This window comes from Malaclemys terrapin, chromosome 23 (genome assembly GCF_027887155.1).
Source record: "Malaclemys terrapin pileata isolate rMalTer1 chromosome 23, rMalTer1.hap1, whole genome shotgun sequence".
NCBI lineage: Eukaryota > Metazoa > Chordata > Testudines > Emydidae > Malaclemys > Malaclemys terrapin.
In genome coordinates this window covers 7,518,128-7,544,795 of record NC_071527.1, presented here as the reverse complement: position 1 = coordinate 7,544,795, position 26,668 = coordinate 7,518,128, and the positions used below count along the sequence as shown (strand labels likewise).

Here is a 26,668-nt window from a genome sequence, read left to right as displayed (position 1 = left end):
ATGGGTCTTTAGATCTTATGCATTGCCTTAGCAGAAAATCAGCTCCAAATATTTCCACTATGTCTTCCCTCAGATTAGGCTGGGGCTCCAGGCAAAAGATACAACTATTTTTGTTTTGTTTTGTTTTTAACGATAACAGGGCAGAGGTATATTGGGCATAATAGACAATTTCCAGACCATAGCACGAGATTATTTAAAAACAAAAATCTTTTCGGAGGTACCTTTGAGAATGTAAGTCAAAGCAGATCTGTGGAATTTACAGCCTTAAAGACACAGACCCCCTAACTTCCTGTGATTAGCGACAGATCAAAACGGACACCTACCTGCGTTTACAACCCCCGCCCCCTCCCTTCCTGACAGGAAAAAAACCTCCTGTAATAAAAGTCTAGTCAGCCATCCCTTTTGTGAAAGATGAAACAAAATATATGCAATCACGGCTTGTGAGTCTCAAAAACAAGGACATTGATTTTGTTTTTGTTTTAGAAAGAAAGAAAGAAAGAAAGAAAGAAAGAAAGAAAGAAAGAAAGAAAGAAAGAAAGAAAGAAAGAAAGAAAGAAAGAAAGAAAGAAAGAAAGAAAGAAAGAAAGAAAGAAAGAAAATTACTTACTGCTGTTTCTCTCCATTTTGTCATGGCCAAACCTACAGAAAAGAAAGTTTCATTTTTTTAAAGAAAGATACATACAGGCTATGCCCTACAGGATCATCCATAAACTCTAGCTATGTGCACTTCGGAAGTTGACTACAGTTCCTTGTAGATTACACTCCAGTTCATGTTACCTAAACTCAAGTAAACTCTAATCCTGCCGCGGACAGAAATAAATAGAAAGGTCAACAGTAGCAGCTCTCTCTTCCCATGTGATTATTTTGTTGTTGAGACATGAATTAGAGAAATCTGTTGAGTGCCAAGACAGAATTATATATATAATGTCTATATAGATATATCTACTAAGGGAGAGGAGAAAATGAATAGGATACGGAATAAAGACTCTAAGGGGGGGGGATAACATGATATGTCTTCATTTCTATCAAACTATCTTGTTGCCTCAAATCCTCTCGCGTTTCGGTTTGGCTAGGAAAACAAATATGGAATGTAAAAAATAATAACCAACAGTCTTGATCAGTGGAACAATGAAGCGAAAGTGGGAGGGGGGTTCGCACTGGGGAAGGCTTACTCCTTCTAAATGAAGAAGTGATACGGTGAACGGATAGGCATCTCCAATTCGTGCAGGGGTAATAAGGGAAACTACATTCATATCTGCCAGGAGAAAGGGAAATCGCAAGTTAAAAAAAAATCGATAACTCGGAATTCAACTCTTGACCGGGAAAACCCAGATCAAAACATCATTTGACAGGAATGCTCTTTTAGAATCAGATACTAAATCAATAAAATCACTCCATCAGTACAATCTGCATAGGCAGAAGATCTCTGCACCGTGGCTCTTAAAAGAGAGAGGAAAGGGGGGAGATGATGTTTTAAAACCACTGGGAGAATAACGGAGATCAGCGAGCTGAAACAAAAGTGAATCTCACCCTTGGAGAATACCTTATTTTAGCGGGATATTTTGATTTCTTCATTCCACCTCTCGCTAGCCCATTTTTCTGGATTCAGCACCACACTAAACTTACGTTCGAAGGCATTATGGTTCCGCTCACGTGGGTAATTAATATGCACAATGATTTTCTTGTAAAGAGGAATGTTTAATATTAACCTTTTTTAAAAAAAAAACCTTTTAATTCATAAGGTACGAAGGTGGCAAATAGAATTTTGAATATGGCTATTTTATTGATCCTGAAATGGAAATAGTTTTCAAAAAATGTTATTTAAGCTAAAAACCAAAGCTGCCAAATCTGCTGAGGAAATGACAATAATTTGCCAGCTACAACACTGATTTAAAAAATAATAATAATAATGAAACCTAAAACCGAAGGAAGAGTTAGACAATGAAAAACCCTCTTGAAAGAATATAGCTACATTTCAAGTCACACCAAAACTTTCTTCCTGTGTCAGACATGCAGTGCCTTAAATCTCTTAGTACCCATAACAAAGCTCAGAGCATTCGAGCCTGTACTCAATACAAATATTTACTTTTGATACCCTTGGCAATACTCGGCAACGTGCTTTTAGATGCCTTGAATGGTTATGTTTCATTATGGATGTAGCATTGAAACTAAAGCACCTTTCGATTCTTCATTGAAAGGAGAACAATTGGAAAATATTCTTTCCTTAAATTTGCTTTGCAAAGGATTGCTTGGAAATAATTAGATCCTGTCCCTAATGTAAAACCTCTCAACTCTCTCTTCGCTTTGGCATCCTATTTGGAAGGCACATCAAATATGGCGGATGTAAAGGGCCGAATAAATGTTTACTTTTGGAATATAGCATATCTTTGGCAACTGCCCACTGCAAACCTTTCCGTGTATAATCTTCTGAGAGTGACTAAGAAAGTTATAACCCGACCTTTAAAAAAAATGGAATGAGGTTCTCTCCAATGCAAGTCTTGTTCAAGGCGAGCACAGATGTTGGTTGTTTCTTACGATAGATAATAAAATATTCCCACTGTTATAATAGGATGTAACCCAATTACATTGACTCGCAGTGGCTGCAATTTTGGAGTTGCGAACTCATGATTTTCTGTTTTCTTGGTTATTGTTGCTGTATTTAGTTTGTTCACCTTTAACATAAATGTTCCCAGTACGAAATGTACGATTTTAAGGTACTAAAATGCCAGGAAGCGCTGTTATTTTAAAGTAATATTCCCTACTTTCCCAAAACAGGTAGTTTAAAATGCTACCTGTAAATAGCTTGCAGCTAAAGTAATTTCAGCGAAGTAGGTTTTAGCTCCATTTTAATTCCAAATTAAGCAGAATGCCTCTGAATCTCAAATATCCCAACTGACAACACACAAAGATTAATATAGTTGAGCCCTGTGATTTATCCTCAATACTGTGACAGAAGTTGGACTGTATTTATGTTCCAATAAAAAAAAAACCCTCCCACAATGGTGCAATCTTAGGTAAAATATCAAGCTCATGCTAATATTGTATCACTTGTTGGGAGGAGAAGGGGAGATGACTGATATAGTTACAAACTTGCCTAAATGTCACATTTGCTTCTGCTAATCAAAAGATGTTTAATTCTTTTTTGTTTGTTTTTTAATATATCTTAGGGTGTGTGCAACCCCCTTCTCTTGCCTGGAGAGCAGTGATCACCTGACTCCACTTTGCGCATGCCTGGTGGGATCCTTGGGCTATTTTGGGTGCCATAAAAGTACACAAATCTTCCAAGCTAACTTTCCATCTTCTCGTGGTGAAATGTTAGCCAACCATATATACATTAAGAAAAAATAATAATACAGAGAAGAGTCATAGGGATGGAAACACTAACATTACATTTATCATAACATCTCAGAAATATTTAGCTCTGGAGAAACCTAAATTAAAAGTTGACGATTGCAGATGGCAAGAACTTCCCCATTGGAGAAGATGAAATGAACTAGCAACTCTTGCGCCAGATCGATCTTGTTCTTGAAGCACAAACAAATAATGGGCTTTATGAATAGGATTTCAAGGTGAAAATCAATTGAATCAGTTTATTTGTGTGAGGGAGGTTTTTTCCCCCTGAAACTCAGTTAGGTAAGAGTCAAAGCGCCAAGAAATCCAGAGGGCTTGTTCTTTGCCATCACGACCAAAATGTCTGTTTTCGAAAAGTGCCACTTCTCTTTATGAAGAAACTTTTTAATTCATTGAAACCTTGGGTTCTTCGTTCATAAGATAAATGTGCTTTGCGATACAAAATGCTAAAGCTTCTGTTCAGGCACAGAGTGTTGGCGGTGTGTTCCCCTGGCAAAGTAGGGGATTGGTCACACTAAATATCAAAATAACCTTTATCTATGGAGAAATTGGGGGATGTTTGTATACGCATTTCTATCTTCACGAAGCCTGAGTTAGTTTAAGCCTTAACTCTACAGTCTATTCACTCCAGCACCCCCATTGTTATATGGTTATTAAACCTGGAACAAGTTGGAGGTCAGGCAAGAAAAAGGAAAAACAACCCTCTGGAAGCCCACGTGCGGGCTGGAGCCTAGATTTGCATCGAAGCCACCTGCAGATGAAACAGCTTCGCACCTTCCAAATTCACTCCGCGCTTTGCAGCATGGAACCAAGGCACTCGCCCCAGCGAACCTAGAACTATGAGCTACCGCGCCTAGAGACTAGTCTCGCAGCAGGGCCGCATTTTGCTTCGCAAAGGGCAAGAAAGCTGGGGAAGCGGTTGCGATTTATTTCTGCTAAGAGGGCATCCCTTTTCTTGTCTTTTTTTTTTCACACCCACCCACACACACACACATTTCTAGGAGGCTACTCCACCGCGCCGAGACTTAAAACAGTGACACACCAATCCGATGCTGCGACTCCCGGTTCAATGTGAACAGCAGAAGTGATCTCAATCTACTGGTTTGTTTGGAGAGGAAGAAATTAAGGATCGGGTGGGCAAAAACTGTCTTTGTTCTGGGTCCTCCCCCTGCCCCATCCCACTTAGAAATTATGGCACACCATTGTACCTTTCATTTCCTCGTTGTCGCAACTGCTCACGTTTTGTTGCAAAGAGCAGGCCAAACCCAGCTCACCTTCTTCCTCGGAAGAGAGATCTCGCACCAGAAGGAACTCGTGGCACCATTAAGGGGCCCAAGAACTCACCCAGTATTACACAGAAGAGGGGGAGGGGCAGATGTATACACATATGGCTGGAAGTGCAGGCTGGACACGCAGCTCTTTAGGGAAAAGAACCATAAGGGGAACACTGGGGAGCTGCTGGCTTCGGAGACCTTTTGGAAAATCTGGCCCCAATTGTGGGTACAGGGCTCTTGAGAATTTGGCCCATAGTGGAGAATTTGGTCAAATCTTTAATAATAATAATAATAATAATAATAATAATAATAATAATAATAATAATAATAATACCCCAGAAGGTTGCAACAAATATCAGTCCCATGTTGTAACATCCAGAAGTTAATGAAGTTACACCCAGGGTGAATTAGGCCCAAAGTATCTTCTATAGTTAATAAGTATGTATCGATCTCTATACATACACCATATCACTGTGTATATCTCTTGTATGACACTTTATATGCTGGATACACAAGAAGGGTGTACTTTATAGGTTCATGTATGTACATAGTATCTACTTATACACAAACTTAAATACTCTACACCCAGGGGTCTTTGTTCAGGCAAAATTAGCATATACTTCAATGGGAACTTCCCCTAACTAAAGTATTACACTTCGGTTTATTTTAGCACACACCTGGCTCCGTTCAAGTCAAAGGAATGTTTCCAGGGGGGTCAGAATTTCACCTATGCCTATACAAAGAATAACTTATCTGGAGGAGTGTCTACAGCGTGTACAAACAGCCGGACGATGTCGAATTCTGCTCTGGCCACTGCACACTGCAAATCCGGAATGATTCATCATTTACTCTGGTGTGAAGGGAAACAGAATCTGGCTCTATGATGAGTGTGTTAAGTTAATTGAGAACCTTACTGAGGGACTCAGCAAGTGTTGCTGTTTATTGAAACAGGCTGAATCGTTATCCCAACATAAATAACTAGGTAACAACTAGTATTTAGGCCTGAATCTCCTGGAAGTCTAGTGGGGTGTTGTCGCTGAGTTGTATGGGTGGGATCAGAGCCTGGATTTCAGACCAAAGGCTTGGGAAGCATCTTATAAAGACCATAAGTAACAGCAGCAGCACCCACTTGAAGGCATCTGGCCTATGTATACACACAGGGGCCTATGGTCACAATTCTGCTTGCTTTCCTGTAAAAGGGACAGAGTTTACAACCCTCCCAGTATACAGAGTGTCCTGATTTTCAAATCACTAATGAAAATGAAGGCTATTTTCTTGGAGGAACTCCTCATTTTCCCCAGGAACACCTTTTGGAGGACAAAGACTCTAAAGCTTACTGGGCAGGATCCTCCTTTTCTCCCCAACTTCACAAAAACTCCACTGGTTTCCTTGTGGGGTGCAGAGAATGCAGAATTGGGCTCTTTGGGTCAGAGATCAACTCCCAGTAAACTCCTATTAAGAATAATGGGTTTTCCTCAAATTGTTCTTAAGTGTGTGTTTGTGTGTGTGATTCTCCATTGTTCTCAAAGGGATCTACTGGGTGCTGAACGTTTCTGAAAGTCCAGCTCCTACATTTAGGCGTCTAAACGGGAGCTGAGCTCTTGGGATATCTGGCTCTATACTTTCACCTTGCACCGTCTCTGTTTTAAGCACAACAAAACATTTTATATCTTCACACACACACACCCCGTCCCCCACACAGACAGATCCCCCACATACCCCTCCTTCCTTTTCCTTTGAACTAGAGAAATCCTCTTTTCACTTCGCTGTTTAACACGAGGGTCGTTTGATCGCGAATTGGACTCCAATAAAACAAGCCGAGTAGCAGTTATTTCTGGGATTACACACTTCTCTTGACTCTTAGAGCCAGAGAACTCAGTGCTAGGTAGGCAATTGTATGAACTGGGGGGGGGGGGGAACGTGGTATGTAAACAAACCAAGACGCTCTCTGGAAGTACAGTTGAGACAACACACGCAGTATCAGGGGCAGGGATTCTTACGTATTCACCAGTCATTGCTACATTTCCTGATTTTTGCCCCATTCACTGAATATGACATTTCTAACTTTGAATATAATATAGTCTTTGTGGTTAGATTTCAGATATGAGCCCCGGCCCTACATTCCCAAAACTACCATTGCCTAGGTGTGTTGCAAACAATATTGAAGGCAAACCACCCAAACACCAATCTATTTTTCTACATTCAAACAGTGCTCCAGGCAGGTGTTTGGACTCTGGTCTGCCCCATTTTCGATAGATCATTTCGAGACTGCATTGCTCGAGTTTGAAACCTATCCATTGGAGGTATATTGTTACATTAACCCAAGGACACACGAGGAATAAGAGCAACATCTCCTGGTTGTCGAGGGGGGAATACAAAAAGAGAGAAACAGGGATTGCATTGATGGCTCCTTGTGTAATCTGATCATATCATTCTTCTGAAGAAAAAAAAAAATGCCACGTCTCTATAGCCTTAGTCCTTATCTGCGACAGGGAATTTACAAATTCTTCGGCCTAGTTCCAATCCCTGCATAGCTCTGAGTTCATGCTTTCCTCTACACACCTGCCAACAGCATCAAAGGAGTACAGAAGTCAGACTTCCAGATCTCTTTCCAGCTCAATCTCCCCCCCCCCCAGCAATGCGCATGCACTTCACCACCCAGCAACATTTTTTTTTTTAAAAGCAAACTCTATACTGTGGTCCTTTAAAAAAAAGATTTAAAACAACAACAACAACAACTCAAGCAGGAACCGAAACTATCTGATCAGAGTTTTAAAACCAAAGGGGGGAGGAGAATCAAAACCCCAATCCTCCACCTTTCGCTTTCTTCAAGTATTTTATTGTCAACAGCTAGAGTGGGGTAGGACAGGGGTGGGGGGAGAAATGTCTCTGCTTAACCAGTAATATATTGAGCTTTCTGGCCTTATCTAATTTCCACAAGCCCTGGGGAAAGAGGGGGGTGTCTGATATTCCTTCTAGATAAGGTTCCTGACTGCTGCTCGCCTTCTACGCCTTCTATATTACTTTAAAACGGCACACACACTAGTTTGTCATACAGTAAAAGAAGCAAAGCCCTCCCCCCTCACAGTATCTACAGAATTCCATGCCCTTCAGAGTTTAACGCTCTATTTTAATAAGACTCACTGGGTGCAATGGATTTTTCCCCCCAGAAAGCGAGAGAGAAGGGGGGGGGGAATTAACTTACTGAGATCGCTTGGGATCCATTTGGTAAGATGTACCTTCACTAACAGCAGTCTGAGACGCCGTAATCCACACTAAATGCCTTGTCCCACTGTCCCAGCATTAAACAGCTCTAGCAGCTGCGATGGTGGACAGTTAAGATTATATATGATGTAAATATATTGTGGGTTTGTCAGCTCCCCCAAACCATAAAACTTAGTTTAATGACATCACGTGTTCCCTGAGAGCCATTCAGGGCTTTTGCTTAGGGCCATCCACATAAATAACCTTCAAAAGTTTTAAACTACTAAATTCACATAGAAGCCATGAGTATTTCTGCTAATGTTCTCATGTTCTCAGTTAAACTAAAAGCCCTTTGCTCAATAATAATGATGATGTTAATAGTAATAATAATGCGGGATTTTTTTTAAAAAATGGAACTTTGGTCTGTGGTTTTTTTTTGGGGCCATTTTAAGTTCACACTGGGTTGACACGGATGACAGGGGAAAGGTAAGTCATTTTTTATTTCCTTCTTGGTTTTACAGCGATCTTTGGGAAAGGATTGAGAGACAGACAGGAAAAACAAAACCTCTCAAGAATGCAGCAAAAACAACAATCAAAAATGAATCAGTCCTGGAACATGACTCTTTAAAAAAAAAGAGGGGTTGAAATAAATCCATGCCCCCCCCCCCCCCCCCCCGGAAAGTCAGGATTAACCTAATTAATCATAAATAACTACACTGCTGCTTCGCACTACGGCAGTGAAAAAGTTTGGAGTTGAATGTGTTAGGTTTAAAAAAGAAGCAACTACAACAAAACAGAACCAGCAAAACCCACTCCTCCCTTAGATATAGCAAAAATGGATCTGATTCTGTTAACCCTTAACTGTCAAGTCTAATTGTTTCTTGACAGTTTACCGCTCAAGGAGGAAGGAAAGATGTTGACGATTTAACAAATACAGTGTTTAAGAGAAAGGAGAATAAGACTAGATACAAAACTACTTAGTTAGTGAACAGCCACCAGTATACGCCAAATTATTTTCTGTGCTTGAGCAATTTCTCAATAGATTTACACAGCATGGGTAGAAAATAAAAACCTAAAAGGAATAGTTAAAAGACTCTATTATTCTATTTGTAATTACCCAAGGCCCACATAGTCAGAGGGCCAGAGCGTTAAGCAAAAACTGGTTCAGGCAGAATGAAATTTACAAACCTAGTTTTGATTTGCTTAGCAGTATTTCACTGTAACGAACGGGAAAATGACAGTTCTTCCAGAAAAATAAAAGGAATTTTCAATGGACTGTTAAATGACAGTAAAATTAAATGTCACAGCCTTTATGAAAGCACTGTTTGATATTTGTAACTTGCCTAATAATGAATGAATGAATAAATAAATAAATAAATAAATAAGCAAAAACTATAGGAAGAGGTAGGGTCCTACCTCCATATTTAATAAGAACGCCATATAGACACGCCACATTTGAGCACGCTCTACCAATTGTACCCTTAAAGACTTCCAGGCTACCACTAAAAGAAACTTTTGTTTCCAGGTTCAGGAAATTGTTCCATTGTTTGAAATGTGTAAAGGAAATGCTATAAAGTTTTATGGAGCTATTGGCTTCTTCAAGCATTTGTTTCTACTGTAAATAGCTCTCAAGACACATCAAGGATGACCTTAGTAGTGTGTGTTGTCTATACGTGTAGTGTTTGTGTATACACAGTAATAGACAAATATATGTTTGTATACACACACTAATACACACAAACACACACACACACATAATTGTATATATGTATGTGTTTGTATATGTGTGTATATGTATATCTGTCTGTCTGTATGCATGTGTGTGCATAGATAGATAGATAGATAGATAGATAGATAGATAGATAGATACACAAAACAAACCTCAAGAATACTAAACTAGGCCAATCACGTTAAATAATAATAATTACAATAACAATAATCAGGGGATCGGAAAACAGTGGTTCTAAATACATTTTTTAAAGTATCGAGTTTTCCTGTATAAGTTTTTAATTACCAAAGAAAATGTCATGTTATACTCAGATCTTGTGGCATCCTAAAGACAAAGTAACTTTCACAAAGAGCAGGTTAAAAAGTCTACCTTAAACTTCCACTTTAAACCTTGCGGGTGAAATCCTGGCCCCACTGAAATCAATGGCAATTTTGCCATTGGTTTCAGTGGAGCCAGAATTTCACCCTGGACCTCTCTTCGAATACGGGCCTCATTCTGCTCCCACTTAAGTAAATGGTAGTTTTACCATTGATTTCAATGGGAATAGGATAGGGCCTATAGCCACTAAAAGGTACGGTGCATATATATCACTGTACAGACCCCAACTCATGCAACACATCCACTTAAACCAATGGGAGTTGTGCCTGAGTATTTTAAGTTGCTTCCCAACCTGTTTAAAGAGTGTTTAGAGGTATAAACTGGGCTGTTTTGGGAAGGGTATTTTCTCTGAACTATACATTTGGGGGAGTCTTTGAAAACTAGATTCCTGGCAGAAGAGGCCATCTGTCAGTTGGGGGAAATGAATATAGACTCAAAAAAGGAGTTCATTTGGTTTAAGAAGAAGCCAGAGCTGCCATATTATTTGTATGTTGGAAGTAACAGCAGTGCTGCACTTTATTCAGGCTGGTTCTATCTAGCACTTTACAATCAGAAGACCCCACCACTGAAAAGCACACATAACTCAAAGCTTCTTTGGGTCGAGGTAGATAAGTGTACAGTAAGGAAATGGACCCCTCATTCTGCCCCTGTTATCTCCAGAGAGATTTTTTAGCAAACTAGAAGCAGGATTGAATACAACTCTAAGAAGGAAAATCAGCACAAAAGGGTTATCTCAGCTGGCACGCCAAAGTTTTGTATTATTTACTGTTTATTTAATATGACAAAATATAAGTTCCATGATCTTTCACATATGAAACTGCAACCAATAAATATACGGAGTACATTATTGAAAACAAGTTATTAAAATGGACTACATTTAAACAAAGATGTACAAATTTTTGCTTTTTTATATATTTTTAGCATTTAGCAAATCTACATTAATTACGCAACAAATAAATACACAATAATATTAGGTCGAGATAATTCATTTTCCCCACATGCTTTACTCTTCTGCACAGATATTTCGGATGATTGCTCAGGCCGATTATTTCATAGTCCATTCCTTTCTTTTCATATGCAAATAATAAAAAATAATGAATTCTAAGTCCGAACAAAACAAACCAACAAACAAAAACAACTCGTCTCCGAGTTTTTGCCATGTTTGAGGACAAGTGCATCTAGGAAATAAGCTGTGGATATATCCAATCCACGTACAAGGTAAACAATTTTCTTTTAGACTTCAGAAAGTAAAAGTGGAGATGTCAGGTCTTTTACGTAGAACTCCAGCATACACAGGTTAATTTACATACAGTAAAATATATCAGCATTTTTCCTTCTCCTATTAAGGTTAAGCAGACAGTTAAGGAAGATTCTGTGACTTTCGACAACTTACTTCGCTTTTTTTTCTCCCTTAGGCAGCTTATTATTGTTGTTGTTGCTATTATTATCATAGCACTGATAAAATATAACCCATTAGTTCTGCGGATTGTTTTTGAGCAACATAATTACTAAAGCCCCTCCCGCCCCCCAGAATGTACAGGTTAGAACATTGAGTAACAATCTAAAGAGCTATACACTAAATTCTGCATGAAGCGAAGAGCAGGTTTTTGCATACTAATAAGATAACTCCTTTGTCTGATGGATTTGTGAGGGTATGAACACAGTCCATTCAGCAATACGACCCCCTCCCCACCCTAAAAAGAAAAGTTTTCTGAAGGTAGATTACAACAAAACTCGTGTAAATATTTACTGACTCTCTCTTTAGAGAGTCATCCTTCTCCTTAGAGAGAATCTTTGCTTTTCAATTTGGAATCTTTCTTCCACTTCATTCTCCGGTTCTGAAACCAGATTTTGATTTGCCTTTCGTTTAAGCACAGGTTGTTGGCAATTTCAATGCGCCTCCGGCGTGTGAGGTATCTGTTGAAATGAAATTCTTTTTCTAGTTCCAGAGTTTGGTAGCGAGTATAGCTAGTTCTGGAACGTTTGCCATCTGTTTCTGGAAAATAAAAGACAGCACATGAAAAGCCAAAACAATTATGTTTCAAAAATAAATAATAACACAACAAAATATAAATAAGTCCGCTTGGTTATCCCCAGGACAATTGTATCTGCCTAGGACATCAAGGTTTGGCCAGGGTCAACATGTAGCTTCTCTTTTTATAAACACCTTGAGATTAAAGTTTGTTTGGGTTTTCTTTAAAGATCAAACGTTTGCAGACTGACCAGAAGAGAACCTGTTCCCTGTTAACCATTAAAAAAAGTGTGCAAAAGAGGGGAATATATTTTCATGGGCTGGATTTCTCTCCTGGAGAGGGTGGAAGGAGAAAAGCCAAGTCTATATAGACGGGATGACTTTTTTATATGTTTTTGTATTTAATATTTTTAAAGAGAAGCCTAAAAGAACGTGTGTATTTTTAAAACCCCCTCCAAAAAAATTGGAATATTGCCTTTTATACACGTTTTGTTTCTATGATCCAATTATGCTGTCATAAATTTGGGCGTATATAGCCTCTAAGCCTTTTAGTGGACAGTTTTACGAGCAATTGATGCCTTAGTCGTAAAATTTACGACCTTAGGTTTTTTTTATTATTTGCCCCGTATGGCCTATAAAACCAAGGCAAATCCTGTGAAACAAAATCAAGAAGTGAAAGTTTACCATGGCTCATGTGTAGTTTGGTCATCCACGGATATATTTGTGGTGGTTGCTGCTGCTGCAGTTGTTGCCCTCCTTGTTGTGTAGTTTGCACCGGCTCCGCTTTGATCTCGCCAGTGCTCTTAGATCTGTCCTCCAACGCCGTGTTACCAGCCTTCTGACTGTAAATTCCTGGGTTTAGAGGAGTCTGGTCGTCTCTGGCTAGAGAGTGCCCTGAAGAACCCATGACAGTACAGGAAGGTCGGTCGGGGTTAGTTCTAGGGCTTGAAGACATGTCCAAACCGTTCAGAGAGTTGGAAGAACCAGAGGATGGGAATGTGATGCTTAGATCCAGCCCACTGTAGCAATACCTGGATGACTGAACCTCAGACACAGATCCATAATTCCCATAACTTTGCATGGTATAGGCAGGAGCATTTTGACTTTGCTTATAGAACGAATTGGCTACGTAAGAACTCATGTCGGATTTTTTGCACCCTTTTGATTAGGCTTGATTTGTGGCCCTTTGAAGTTCAGGGGGTTTTTTGTTCTCTAAAGTGCAGAATTTATAGGTGGAGATTCTTCTTTCTTTATTCTATGTGCGCTGCCCAAATATGGCATGTTTAAATAGAATCACGTGATTGTGTTGGCCAGTCATAAATTTGGCTTGATGACCCCAGGAGGTTATTGATGGAAGCCTGTGAAACGTATCTGATATGTTGGCAAAGCAAACTAAAGGCCCCAAGTAAAAACCAAGACAACGAGACTGTAGCGTCACCTGGTGCTAGGCTTGTGGTACAACGCTTCATAAAATACGGCTTCCCATGCCCCCTCAGTGTATACATTGGGCTTGGGTGTAGAGTGGCCAACATATAAAAGTCTTTTGCCTTTTAAGAATAGAAGATTTGGCTAATTATGTGTTGACAGAGATTCAGAGGCGGACATGGACATATTTTCTTGCCTTTGTGTGGGATAAAGCCAGTAATGCGAAATATCTTTAGATACAAATGTCATAATATGGTCTCTCTTTATTTTCTTTGTGCATATATTATGTGGCTATAATAGCAACGTATGGTTTATATGCACCTTTAGAGAAACACACGTATATAGCTGTATTTGGGTGGGAAGGGGGGGTTCATATTTGTGTGTATGCACATCTGTATTATTATAGATATGTTTGTGTATTTACTGTAGACCGAAACGCTTTAATATTTCTAATTCACAAAACGCGTTAGTGTGAACTGTTAGTCGCTATATTTTATTTTGTTATAATAATATATCAGTTCGTGCATACATATATACACACACATATATACTATATATGTAATGTATTGTGTGTAATATACATTACACACAATACATTACATATATAATATATACTGTATACATTGCATATATGTATGCATTATACATATGAATACACATATGATTTATCATCTAAATCTCCTGTAATATGCAGCTATACATTATATATATATTCAAATCTGCTGTGTATAGCTGCATATTATATATATATATATAGGTACACACTCTAGCTCTGTGTATCTCTCTGTGTGCGTTATGTTATGTGTTAATATCAGTGTATGTATTCAGTGTCAGTGAATCCCATAAAGTTACCTCCCCATAAATATTTCATGGCTTAGGTGAATGAAATAAACACGTACAATGCCTTATCTTCGGTATATGTGAAAAAAAGCTCTTAAGTATTAAGCATGGGCTGTTTCTGTCATGTATCTACAGTAATGACCGAAAGTTTACAATTTCTATTACCTTTACCACTGCAGTTTACTGTTTGAAGAAGTAGGGAGTCCTGTGCTTGATGCTTACTGAAAATCAAATCTCCTTTCAAGGGTTTTTAGTTAAATGATTGCATTAAAATATGATTCCTTTTGCTAGACTGCCTTAAGACTAGGATACGTGCGTGTTGTAATATACACACAATGACAACCATTAAAATCTATTTCAAGGTTTGTTGCTTTAAATGTTATGACAGCTCATATACATACACTTCTAATTTTTCTATTAAAATGCAGACCAGGGAAACAACAGTTTGTTTATTTCTTTTTAACTTTCCTGTTTTCTTTACTGTGTAGCAAGACTATTGTTTGGTAAATGCATATTTTGCTCTCCTTTCTTATGCCGTTTTAAGTAACGTACACAAGCGGAGGTGGAAAATAAGCAAATTATGGGATTATAAAACGCCCCTGATCTTTTTATTTCAACCGAATTCAACCGAATCCTGGTTGTTTAAGACAAACTCTAAGAGTTTGGTGGGGCTTCCAGGAAAGATATGCCCCTAACGTACCACCATATGTGTTCGATACAGAATGTACGTACCACTGGTAAATGCCTTTGTACTGAGTATACCACAGAGGATATAAAATGTAAGTTGTGTTCAAGCCTTCCTAACATATTATATAAGTCTGCAATACACCGTAGTGTAATATTAGCATTGTTTATTTCATAGTATGATATTGTCAGTTACCCTCTACTGAGTGCCAGTTTTTCTATAAAAAATGGTCTAAGTAAGTCTGGGAAAGTGTGTGATTGCTGAAAGCTGGGTGTTCATCAGCAATTTCAAATGCATGTGTTTATTTATTTATTGAATAACAACAACAAACATTCTGTGACCTGTGAATTGCCTGATGAGGATTGCAATAAAAATACTATTTGAACTTTGGAAATCCATTTTTTTAATCAGGAATCGAGAGGTATGGCACAGATTTGTGATGCCCTTTAACAATACAGTAACAAGACTAAATAAAGGAGACAAAGCAAAATGTATACTTCCCCTTTTGGAATACCTTTGAATGAGAGAAGTATGGAGAAGGTGGGGGGGGGGAGGAAAAAGGAATTTGATTGTTAGGAAAAACACAGAGAAAATAAGTGAACTTTCTAACAGGCTGTTATCAACATGAGGGGTTCCAATTGAATCTCAGAGGCCAGTCTGTAAACTTTAAAAATAATATTCAGTTTTATTAAATACTCAACAATAGTCCTCTGGACATGATCTTTATACATGAGAGGGTGTAACACAAGATTTTTTTTCTACTGCTATAGACCTCCATTCACTTTATACTGTTGAACATTACAGTGCTAAACATAAATATAAATACAGATACCACAAATACAGCTAAAAATATTCACACATAAACTGTCACAGTTTGCAATGATGAGCCCAGGTAGTGTTTAAATACAATTAGGTTACTCTTGAAAATGCTATATTTACGTGGAAAGAGATTTCAGGGAATTATTTTCAACATGGTGGGAAACTCGTTTTCTGGATAATAATAATAAAACAACTGCATAGAGTCCATCTTACAAGGATCATCCCAACACAACTAGGCAACACTACAGGGTGTTCTGCCTTCTGCAAGCCAATTTCTTTTTAGGAAGAAAACTGTGTTCAAAGTTAGATAAATAGGCAAGATGGGGGAGTAGGTGAGGGTTTATAGCCAAAACCTAAAAGGGATTGTGGAGCAAGTTATGAACTGAATATTGGAGAGTGTGTGTGTGTGGGGGAGGTTGAGTGTGGGGGAAGGTCTGTCTTTCATGTCCACGTTTGGCTCTTATTTTTTTTAATGTAGCCAAACATATAACTTGTGCCAGTGATAAATATAGAGTGTATGTGGGGAGGGGTGGGAGTGGGGAGTAGGGGGGGCATGAGGGGCTGAGCCGTCAATTTTCACTCCTTTTGCTTTTCCTCCTCTGTCTCTTCTCGCTTCTCTTCCTTTGCACCCAAGCTATCTGCAGCTGCCCCAGCGCCTGCGCCGCCTCCCCCAGACAGAGTGGAACTCAAGTTACTTTCTTTTTTCCATTTCATCCTCCTGTTCTGGAACCAGATTTTGATCTGACGCTCCGTTAGGCAAAGTGCATTGGCGATCTCAATCCTCCTCCGCCTTGTCAAGTAGCGATTGAAGTGGAATTCCTTTTCCAGTTCCAGGGTCTGGTAGCGGGAATAGATCTGGCGACCCCTTCTACGATCCGCTCCATAGCCGACTCCTAGGGATTCAGAAACAAAGCAAACTAAAACTAATTAGTAATATATATATACCTTAGCGAAGATATATCTATTTTGATCACTGCAATCACAAAATCGATTCCCCTTCAACCCCCTCCCCTCCATCCTACATCCCTATTGTCAACCCCCCCCCTCCGTCCCCAGTTCTTAGCTCCTGTTTACCCAGATTCAAGTTATCACACTCAGCCCCTGCAGCACAAATGGTTTCTAATCTAGGCATGCTACTCCTTGCAAAGCTTTGGAGAGTCTTGTTTTAATTATTCCCCCCCCCCCAAACTACAGAGAGAGACAGAGAGGGAGAAAAGAAAACTAGGGTTTCCCCCTAAAGTGTTGCCTTAATTACTAGAAATAGACTCTTCCTCTTTTGTGTTAGCAACAAAATTTCACAAATCCCCATGTAGAAATCTGTCACAGGGAGGGATCCTTTTTACATAACCTCCCGTCCCACTAAAAAATGTACTTACTCACCTATCATTAAAACTTATTTTACCCAAGTAATATTTTGTACTTAACTCAAAAGCAGAGCTCACTGCACTTTATTATAGATATTTTACACTCTCGAAGTCTTTTAATTAGAAAGAGCATAACAAGCCATATTTGCTTGCAACAACTGAACAAATAAAAGGCCTGTAGCGGCAACTGTGAAGGAGCTATATTATTGTTTTTATGGGGCCATAAAAAGTAGCGGAGGCTGTTCTGCTAGGGAGATGGTCGTAAAGATGGTTCAGTTTATTTAATTTATATCTCCAAGCTGTAAAACTTACCACTGTGCGAGTTCATGCGCTGCATCCATGGATATATTTGAATGCTAGTTTTTTGTTCTTGCGAAGTGTTCCTGTTTTGGTCACTGGTAAAATCCTGTGCAATTGAAGTCTGTGTATTGTGTCCCATAGAATTTTGCCTGCAGCTAGAAAGCATGTCTTTTTCTTGGTAAAAAGCATTAGATCCATAGTCATATGGTCCTCGGCTGGAACTAAACACAACATTATCTTGCGGTGAATAAAAAGGAGAAGAGTAAATCCGGTTTTGAGCAACGGCTGCTCCATAGGTAGAAAAATGCCTGACGGGGTCATAAGCCGTTGAATTGAGAGCTACATTGGGTAGCACATCTTGGCCACTGGTTAGATGGCAAGATAACGATGGGTTTGTAAAATAGGAATTCATATCTTCCTCTATACCTGGGTGTATGATTTCTTTAATATTTATTTCTGTCTCCAGTTTGTAGTCTGAACTAGATTGTTATAGGGAAGGCTCTACTCCAGGACAGACAAAATGACAAAGTCAGCTGACCTGATTTGAGCCAATAGGAAGCTAGATGTCAAGAAAGGGAAAAATTGCTTTTGCTTGTGTTGATTCCCCAGTTGAAACTAAGTATGCATTGAAAGTAAGTCTTGAAAATTCTAAATATAAGATGGCTTAGAAGAAGGAGAGCAAATATTAAGTGCGTGGGGGGAGATTTTGAAAGGGGGGACTCTTAGGGAAAAACCACATCTGAATTAAATTTGAAAATTTCACAACCAAATCTAACTTTCTCTCTCTCGCTCGTTCTCTTTTATTATTTTTTTTTAACACTGAGCTTTTGAAGCACAGAATTTTTTATGGTTTCCTGATATCTGATAACAAAATAGCCCAGAATTCAAAGTAATACATCTCAGGTGCCCACAGAATATTAATTCAGAAATTATCCATCTTTCTTCGTTTTCTCATGGAGCATTGGTCAATATTATGGAATCAAGTGGTTGTGTTCTTTATGAGAAAATATCACATAAAGGGAGCAAAAAGAAAAAAAACATGGCGACTGCTCAACTGATAATGTGGCTTTTAGAGCATTCCTGAACTATGGATTTGGAAGGAAGTTGCAATAAAAAAAGACAACATTCCGAATTCACGTTAGTCTGGAAGTTAGATGTTCTCTTTTAGTGCAGTTTGACATTCCTGTCCTGAATATTTCCCTTGTAATTTTCAATGGTTGGTACTGTTAGAATATATTTACATTTTCAACAGGAACCACAACAAAACTTATACTTTTCCTATTTGCAATTTAAGTACATTATGAGGTATTGGTTGAGGACAGCACCTCGTGTTTACGTTTACAGAAATTTATGGTTTCAGATATTTACAACAGATTTAGGAAACTTCCTTTGCAAATATTTAGTTAGATTAAAAAGGATTATATTATCTCTTCTCTTGGTGAATTGCATCTAGAACTAATTGAAATGAAGGCAGCTAATCTAATTTTAATTTCAATCCAGTCTCATAAATTGCTCCTTAAATGTAAAACATACCTGCTGATCTGTAAATATTGCAAGGTATATTCATCATTCTCGTGGCTTGCTATTTAAAAATTCAATTATGCCAGGAAACCCTTGGCCTTTTTCTTCACGTACACATTTTATTTTAAATTTAGGACGTGTGTAGAGTGGTCTGGTGAGATGCAGGCTCAAAGTTGCAGGGTAAAAATTCGAACATCTGAAGGTGTTTTCTTGCTATTACTCAATATACTTAATTCCTTTTTAGCGATGTCTCCCCTAAAAGATTTTAGTTGACAAGGAAGAGGGGGAAAGCTATATTTCCCCCCTAGCTATAACAGGAACCCGGATGCCAAAGGATTTTATGATCTTTTTCCTCTGTGTAACAAAGCAAAGTAATCAATGGTGGCAATAAAGCCATAAACGAGAGTACAACTGGAAAAAAAAAAGCTCGTGTATTCATCTTCTATAACATTAAGGCTTCCCTTGAGTGTCACTAGGAAAATAAAATAAAGTTTCTAACCAAAAAAGAAGATAGCTGGAAGTACACACCATGTTATTTAGCCCATGTGCCTTGTTGCTGACCATAGTTTGGCTCCTACTCTACAGTGTTTAACTTGTGACCAGCCTAGTACAGATATACGAATTATGCTCAATGTGAAGATTTACTGGTATTTTTTTTAAAAAAACGAAGTTTAGTTTGGTTTCTTGTCTCCCCACTCTTCTCCCTCTTCCCCAGCCATTATACGTGGGGATTTATGGAAACAAAACAAAACGGAACAAAAAAGCTACATATGCTATCCCCCTGGTGTTGACATATTGCACACCCAGCCACATACACATGCAGATGCATGTGTCTGCATATACATATATGTTAGATAGATTATTATTGTGAATATATGTATGTATGTATATGTCCTATAGGAACAATCTCATTTGAAACCATGGTTACTTTGGAAACCAACGATTGCACTGCTTCCAGATATGAAACTGGGGCAATGTACAATAAACTGAATGAATGCATGCATGCATGCATGAATGGAGATCTTTTGCTTCCTCTTGATATGTTGCCTTACCTTATGTATTACTTATGGTCCAAATGTACTTGGACTGTAAATTGAAAGTAGCAGGAATCCTTGGAAAATATACAGATATGATCCTATATGGGTGTGATTCATGTAGCTTCTTTCACCTAAAAACATGCATTTATAATAATCCCAGTCTTGTTAAAGTTTTGGGAAAAGTCTTGGCTTGGAGGGATTAATTTTTGTATAGGTGCTCCGGGGCTCTTGTATTAAAGACCTGTGTGATACCCGTGCGACTAGGAGTGGAGAAAGTTAAGTGTTTTATTACTTCTCTAAACAGAGGGCAAGGCTTAAAAGTCTGGTCGATTTATAGTGAACAGTAAACAGCTGCCGTAAAGAAACTTAAAATAGAATGCTTTCCCTCCTGAAAATCAGATTTCTTGGGAGAAAAACTCCTGCAAATATAAACGAGGCACCATTAGATTATGTTCTACTGGTTGCACTCCTCTGTCTAGCATTTTTAATGCACTAGATTTTTATTCAATTTATATTTTAAACAGTATTGGGATTTCTCGAAAGTATTTAATCAAGGTATGTCACTAGCAAAAGGTATTTATTATTTTCCCCCATGAAAACATGTACAGGGAAATATCTAGGGCTATTTCTGGTTAAATTGGTCTGCAAACAATTATGTAAACTCATCAGCAGAAGCAAGAACAGATGTTTTATTAAAACTGCTACACAGCAGTGGAAATATGCACAAGTCCTCGAGTAGTTCTTTAATAGCAGTTGCTCTTTGTTCCCAGAAAATAAAAAGCCCACAGAAATCTGAAATAACATCCACTTCTCATAAGCTATATCTCCCCCCATGCACACACACATTTACCCCTCTCCCCACTCTGATGTTTACAGGGGAAAAAAGAAAAAATATGTGTAGGGAGAATTTTTCTCTCTCCCAGCTATAATTAGCGAATTGATGAACTGATTTAGAAAAAGGCTTCAAAAATGCAATCCCAACACATGTGTTTTCTATCCCCACTAATTACTGAAAGGAAACAAACCCAAATCGTCCCCGTCCCCCCCGCAACACCCTACAGACTTAATAAAATGCTACTGTCATGTTCCTATTCTGCCTAGATCCTGAATGCAAATTCAGACGTCTGTTTGTTTGTTTTAAGAGGGAATGAGTTTGTTGTTTGGTACAGTCAGAATGACCAGTTGAGGCTGCTAATACAATTGTAGTCAAAAGCAATCACACTGTTAGCCAGAGCATTGCCTGGATGTGGAAATCTGCTTATTCATAAATACAGGTTGTGTCTGGGTGCTTTCAACATGCACCAAAAGTTAATATAGGTCAGAAGTGTTTACTTGATGTTCCTGTGCAGTATGAATATACATTTTAGCATTCTGTATGTGGGAGTAGAGAGAAAGTGTTTATATTTTCAACACACATATTAGAATTCCACGTGTGTGTTTGTGTGTGTGTGTGTGTGAGAAAGAGAGAGAGAGAGAGAGAGAGAGAGAGAGAGGAGAGTGTGTGTACAAAGAGTTTATATTTTGAATATATATTAATTATATATGTGTATGTGTGTATGCATATGCATTATGTATACTATATATACATTATATAAAACGAATGTGTATAGTCAAACTAGAAATTCTTTCTCCACATACACACCTATACATACATGTAGAATATGAATGTATCAATACGCATATATACACACTTACACATATATAACATATAAACTATATAAAGAGTGGTGGTGTGTATTTATATCTGAGCTGAATATTTTGTAGTTGGTAGATGTAAACACGTGATGTCATTAAATATCTTCCTGATTTTAGCTGATCTCACCTCATATATGTTATCTCGGTCTTTTTTTAACTTGACATGTAGTGCGCACGTGAGTTCTTGCCTTCTAATTATTTTTTTATCCCTTTTTTTATAGCACGGTCTTTCCTAGTCAAATATCGCTTTTATTGTAAATAGCTCTTATAAAAAAGAAAGAAAAAAGAAAATCTGTTTGAGGATTACTTGGCACATATGCGCCATGGGCCACTATTTCCCAACATGAAATGTTTTGCATTGTTTTGAGTCGCTTCTTTCCTTAGTTATATTGCAGTAATTAAACCCTAGGACGAAGAGTCTGGCAGCTTCTGATTAAAATAGAAGAGGAAATCTATCCTTCTACTGCATACTTTCTATTCAGCGCTTGATGGACTGTTTAAACTTTATTTCAATGTCGCAGACAGATAGTTTTGAAAGAGGCAGCCTATTTGGCAGGTTTATTTGCCACTTCAAGGCATCTTCTTGACAAAGACGCACAGAGCAATAATTAGCAATAATAGAGCTCTTTCTTTTTACATTTTCACCTCTTTCCTAGAAGACTTTATTATTATTATTATTATTATTATTATTATTATTATTATTATTATTATTACATAAACCCTATTTTTTCAGTCCTGTATGCAAGTGTGTCTAATATCTCTAAAGACAGGTTATAAAGACTATATTTACCTTAAAGTGCATTCCAAGTTTGGTATAATTAGAAGGAAGATTCATTGCTATGCACTAGCCATTTTATTAATTTGGTTGCATGGCTGATGGAAATAAGTTTAAATGTATTGTTATTTAGAAAGAAAGAAAGAAAGAAAGAAAGAAAGAAAGAAAGAAAGAAAGAAAGAAAGATTCTGCCCGACGCCTCATCCTCACCACACAAAAAAAGTTTCATGTGCGAACATTTAACCTTTAGTTCCAAAATGGAAAAATAATAGTTCTAAGGTAACATGGGAGCATAGTTTTCTCAGATTTGCAACCGCCATTCTGTAATCACTGCACGCATTGCCAGAAAAAAAGAAGACAGAATTCTGGAAACTGTCAAAACACATATCTCATAAACAGGAAACTGGGAGATGGCGGGAGTGTGGGGGGGAGAGAAGATAAATTAATCTATTTCACTCTTTAATTTATTCCCTTTTTCTACCAAGGTTTGAAGTTCTTTCTAACATTGTTGAGCGTTTGTTTATATTCATTTGAATTCATATTGCAACTGAAATAGATGGTTATTATGCCTGAACTACTATTTCTAATATGTGGATTTATGTATTTTTCCTTACCAGATTTATTGATGGCCCGCACCCCAACAAAAGAAGCCAGAATTGAAACCTCTCCGCAGAAATGGAACTTCTCTTTGTCTTAAATTGCCAAGTAACAATGTTGCTGCTAAAGTTAGCTTCAGCACCTTCACATGCTATGTAATGATGAGTAATGCATGGATATATTCCAATTTTCAATGTAACATTACGTCAAATGTTTGCTAATTAAATGCACTTATGAATAAACATTCTCAGTGCTGGGGAAACCCCAACGTGTTGATAAACGTAAAATAATTGAGTGTTACATTGTGTAATTCAAAAAAAAAAAAAAAAAAAACCCCAAAAAACACCATTTTATAATCTCCTTTACAAAAGTACGGACAATTGTTTCATATTCCATTTGATCCAGGAAAATGTATTTCTCAGCCACTATTTAGTTTGACGAATGAGTGCATCAGACTGCATCTTATGTATGTCATGCCTTACATGTTAAAGCCAGGTACCACTGCAAACTCCTAACACCCTGTGCATTTCAGAAAACTATTGTTTAGCTTGGTTATTCTGTCTGGTTGCGTGAAAATACCCCCTACTATCATGTTTTGGTGGGGTTCTTTCTTTCTTTCTTTCTTTCTTTCTTTCTTTCTTTCTTTCTTTCTTTCTTTCTTTTTACATTTAAGATAGCTGCATTTATGACGTCACAGAGTTGACGCGGGCAATGGTTACTAGCTACAATTATTAAGAGTATCTATAGATAGATATAGATACACAACTATTTATGCTCTGTGTACGGATTAAAAATAAAAGGAATATAATTTTATTGCGTTCTGGAAGGATAACTCAACAATGAAAAATTGTTGTCATTAACTATAGGCAGCTTTATATTTTATTGTTCGCAGATTCTAAAGCAGAAATTTAATCTTAGGTCGCAAGTAAAAAATAATAATTCAGGAAACAATATTAGTTGCCTTAATGATGCTTTTTCAGAGGCGATCACTTAGACAGAATTAAACTATATATTTGGAGACAACCTCTACGCACTTTGTTGAATTTATACATTAACATTGTCTTTAATCGAGCTACAATGTAATTTTCCAGGATTTGCTTAAATACACTCATATTTTCAAGAGGGGAAATATCGTTCCCAAGTTGACATGCCTTATCTATTTTTATGAGTTCACGTACATTGGAATGATTTAAAACACGGTAACACGGAACGAAAGGGGCTTTAAAAAAGAAAGAAAAAAGAAAACTTCTAGTGAATGGGTATAAAGTGCAACGGAGGAATTTCAAATAGGTTTTAGAAGCCAAACTTTTTGAAGTACTGTTCAGCCTAGTACCTTAATAGGGGGCCGTTTATGGACATTCCAAGGGAGATGGTGAGAGAAGACATTGCTGACTCTTTTAAGGTACTAAAACTTCCTTGCAAATCCGGCCTTTATTGTAGTCCAGCATTACTCAAGTAAGGGTATTTTGCCCACTCCTCCCCACCTCACCCCACCTCCCCACCCCCACAAAAAGGCACCAAATTGCAAAATTGCTGGTTTGCAAGTTTCTGTCACTTGGTGGCAGTATACAAAACAAGTAAACAAAACGTGCAGATATTTAAACACTCGCTCAGAATGAAAGGAGGAAAGAAATTCTCTACCTGTGGAAACAATAGCAATTGTACAACATAGATCTAGGAATTGCATCTTATTTCAACGCTAGAAATATACAGTGGGTTTGGGTTGGTTTTTGCCCCTTGGAAATCAACGGTCTTAAATCTGACCAAACCGAATCAGATTCTTGGTTAGACTTTTCCAGAAAGGTGTGTCCACATGCGACAGACAAAAACAAAACCAGAAACTGGAAACACTGTATGTAATCTCAGATTCATCTGACTTTAAACATCCCTTTACCTTTCTCTTAGAGCTTCTTGCTTGTCAGCTATTTTCTTCTGGTTTCTGTTGATAACTGAATACGCACTGAGATGTCTAAAGGTCTTTCTTGGCTTGTACATAAACTTTGACAAAGATATTTATCATATATCCTTGCAATCATATTAGCTTTAATCTATTGATCTACATTTCTGTCTAAACACTTATTGACGCTATGTCCGTATTGTATTTTATTTAACTATAAACTGGACACATTATCTACAGAGATACATTGTCTCTAGCATCACTTTGTTTCCCGAAGCTCGGAACTGCTTAAATGTAGGAAGTCCTTCTGTGATCAAACCTTAAATTCATAGGATTAAACTGAAATCTGCAAGAGATTCTATTCTATTTTATTTCATTTTTAGTAGAGTTAGTAACGAGAGATCTAACTTTCCTCCGGTAAGACCAGGAATTCCTTGATACCCCAGTATTAGGCATTTTTAAAAATCTATATATATGATTTTTCTCTAATTATTTTATCTCATAACATTCACTAAAGCTTTAATTTTGTCTGCTCCAAAGAGATCTTAAATGACTAGCCTCAAGTATTTCTTTCTCAAAAGCATTTGCTGGACAGAATTTCGAACATAAATATAGTGAAAAATAACATTATTCGTGTAGTAATGACCGAGATACAAACCCCATTGAAAATCGTACTTAATATTACCACAGACAGGACTTACACTGAACACAAATGTTAATGTATAATATATTTCTATATCACGTACTATTTCTAGATAACGTGTGGGCTACATTGATTCGTCGTACATTGACTTACTCCAATTGCTACCATTTTCAAAAGTTTGTAAATTGTTTTACAAGTATTACTATACTTGTATGTTTATAACGTTATAATAAAAACGTATTTTTAGCATTGTAGCGTTGCATAACACACACACCCACACATATACACACCCATTTAGCATAATCTTTATATGTAGCTCAGAATCTTGTCTTTATATATTTTACCATTATATAAGATAAAATATATAAAAATAAGATTTATCATAATCTTATCCTTAGATAAAATGATGAGAAAATATATACACATATAGTTAAGAATGTGAAGTCTTTCTATTAAAATACAAATGATGTTATCCCAAACATTCTTATGCATTATATTAATTATAGAGCCTAAATGCTCATATTTGATATATTTATAATATAATAAAATATGAACATTTACAACAACATAATTTACATTTCAATAATGTGGTAGAATCCTGCACTTTTATACAAGCTCTATCTGTAGAAAAGCTGTTATTTTTCTTCAAGTATATGTCAATAACACGTGGTGATTTTATTATAATCCCTCCTGTGTAGTGATGCTATAGATAAAAGAAGCAATTTATTTCCTCTGTTTTAGTCTGTAAAACTCAGAGAATATAAATCATTACGTTATTCCTCCTATACGTACTAAAATGTTTCTCAGCATTGCCAGTATATGAACGATGACAATCCGTCAGCCTAAGTAGAAAATCAATACATCAAAAATTGTTTTGTATACCCAATTCCAGGCCTTGCAGAGCTGACAGTGGTTATTGTAAACAGTAAATGCAACTATTGCAATAATATCTCGAAGGAAAGGGAACAGATTTTTGGTCCCATTAACCACAACTCAAGAGAAGAATGCAGATGTATTTAGACTGGAACCCCTAAAAGATACTATTTCTGTAATGAGCTGGTTCCAATAAACAGTCATTGTTTGCTCAGAAAATGTCTTTATGACTATACGGATTGCAGACAAGGGCTGACACAATGTGTTTGCAGTGAACAAACCGAACACA

The 26,668-nt window shown here is 37.5% G+C and overlaps 3 protein-coding genes across 13 annotated transcripts in view; all 3 read right to left on the bottom strand.

The window, feature by feature from the left end:
* HOXC4 (homeobox C4) overlaps positions 1-26,668 on the bottom strand; it is a 95,318-nt gene that overhangs the window by 38,565 nt on the left and 30,085 nt on the right. For 5 of the 10 annotated variants that reach the window (XR_008443140.1, XR_008443137.1, XR_008443138.1 and 2 more), the window contains exon 2: positions 608-639. The exons of 2 other annotated variants lie outside the window; for them this stretch is intronic. The gene's annotated coding sequence lies outside the window, so the exon portion shown is untranslated. Of the gene's footprint in view, positions 1-607; positions 640-7,830; positions 7,934-26,668 lie in introns of those variants that run through there. 3 more of the 10 variants (XR_008443141.1, XR_008443143.1, XM_054012213.1) reach the window with 2 other exon arrangements.
* HOXC5 (homeobox C5) lies at positions 10,794-13,308 on the bottom strand. Its single transcript, XM_054012220.1, has 2 exons — positions 12,593-13,308; positions 10,794-11,932 (listed from the first exon to the last, which is right to left on the bottom strand). Exons 1-2 carry the CDS (start codon positions 13,047-13,049, stop codon positions 11,718-11,720), a joined length of 672 nt encoding a protein of 223 aa, XP_053868195.1. The 5' UTR covers positions 13,050-13,308; the 3' UTR covers positions 10,794-11,717.
* HOXC6 (homeobox C6) lies at positions 15,273-19,761 on the bottom strand. 2 transcript variants are annotated; one of them, XM_054012217.1, is made up of 2 exons: positions 17,354-19,761; positions 15,273-16,594 (listed from the first exon to the last, which is right to left on the bottom strand). In XM_054012217.1, the coding sequence occupies exons 1-2, from the start codon at positions 17,751-17,753 to the stop codon at positions 16,254-16,256; spliced, it is 741 nt and encodes a 246-aa protein (XP_053868192.1). In that variant the 5' UTR covers positions 17,754-19,761; the 3' UTR covers positions 15,273-16,253. The 2 variants fall into 2 exon arrangements, with proteins under 2 accessions (XP_053868192.1, XP_053868193.1); XM_054012218.1 differs by having other exon boundaries at positions 15,273-16,570; positions 17,354-19,759.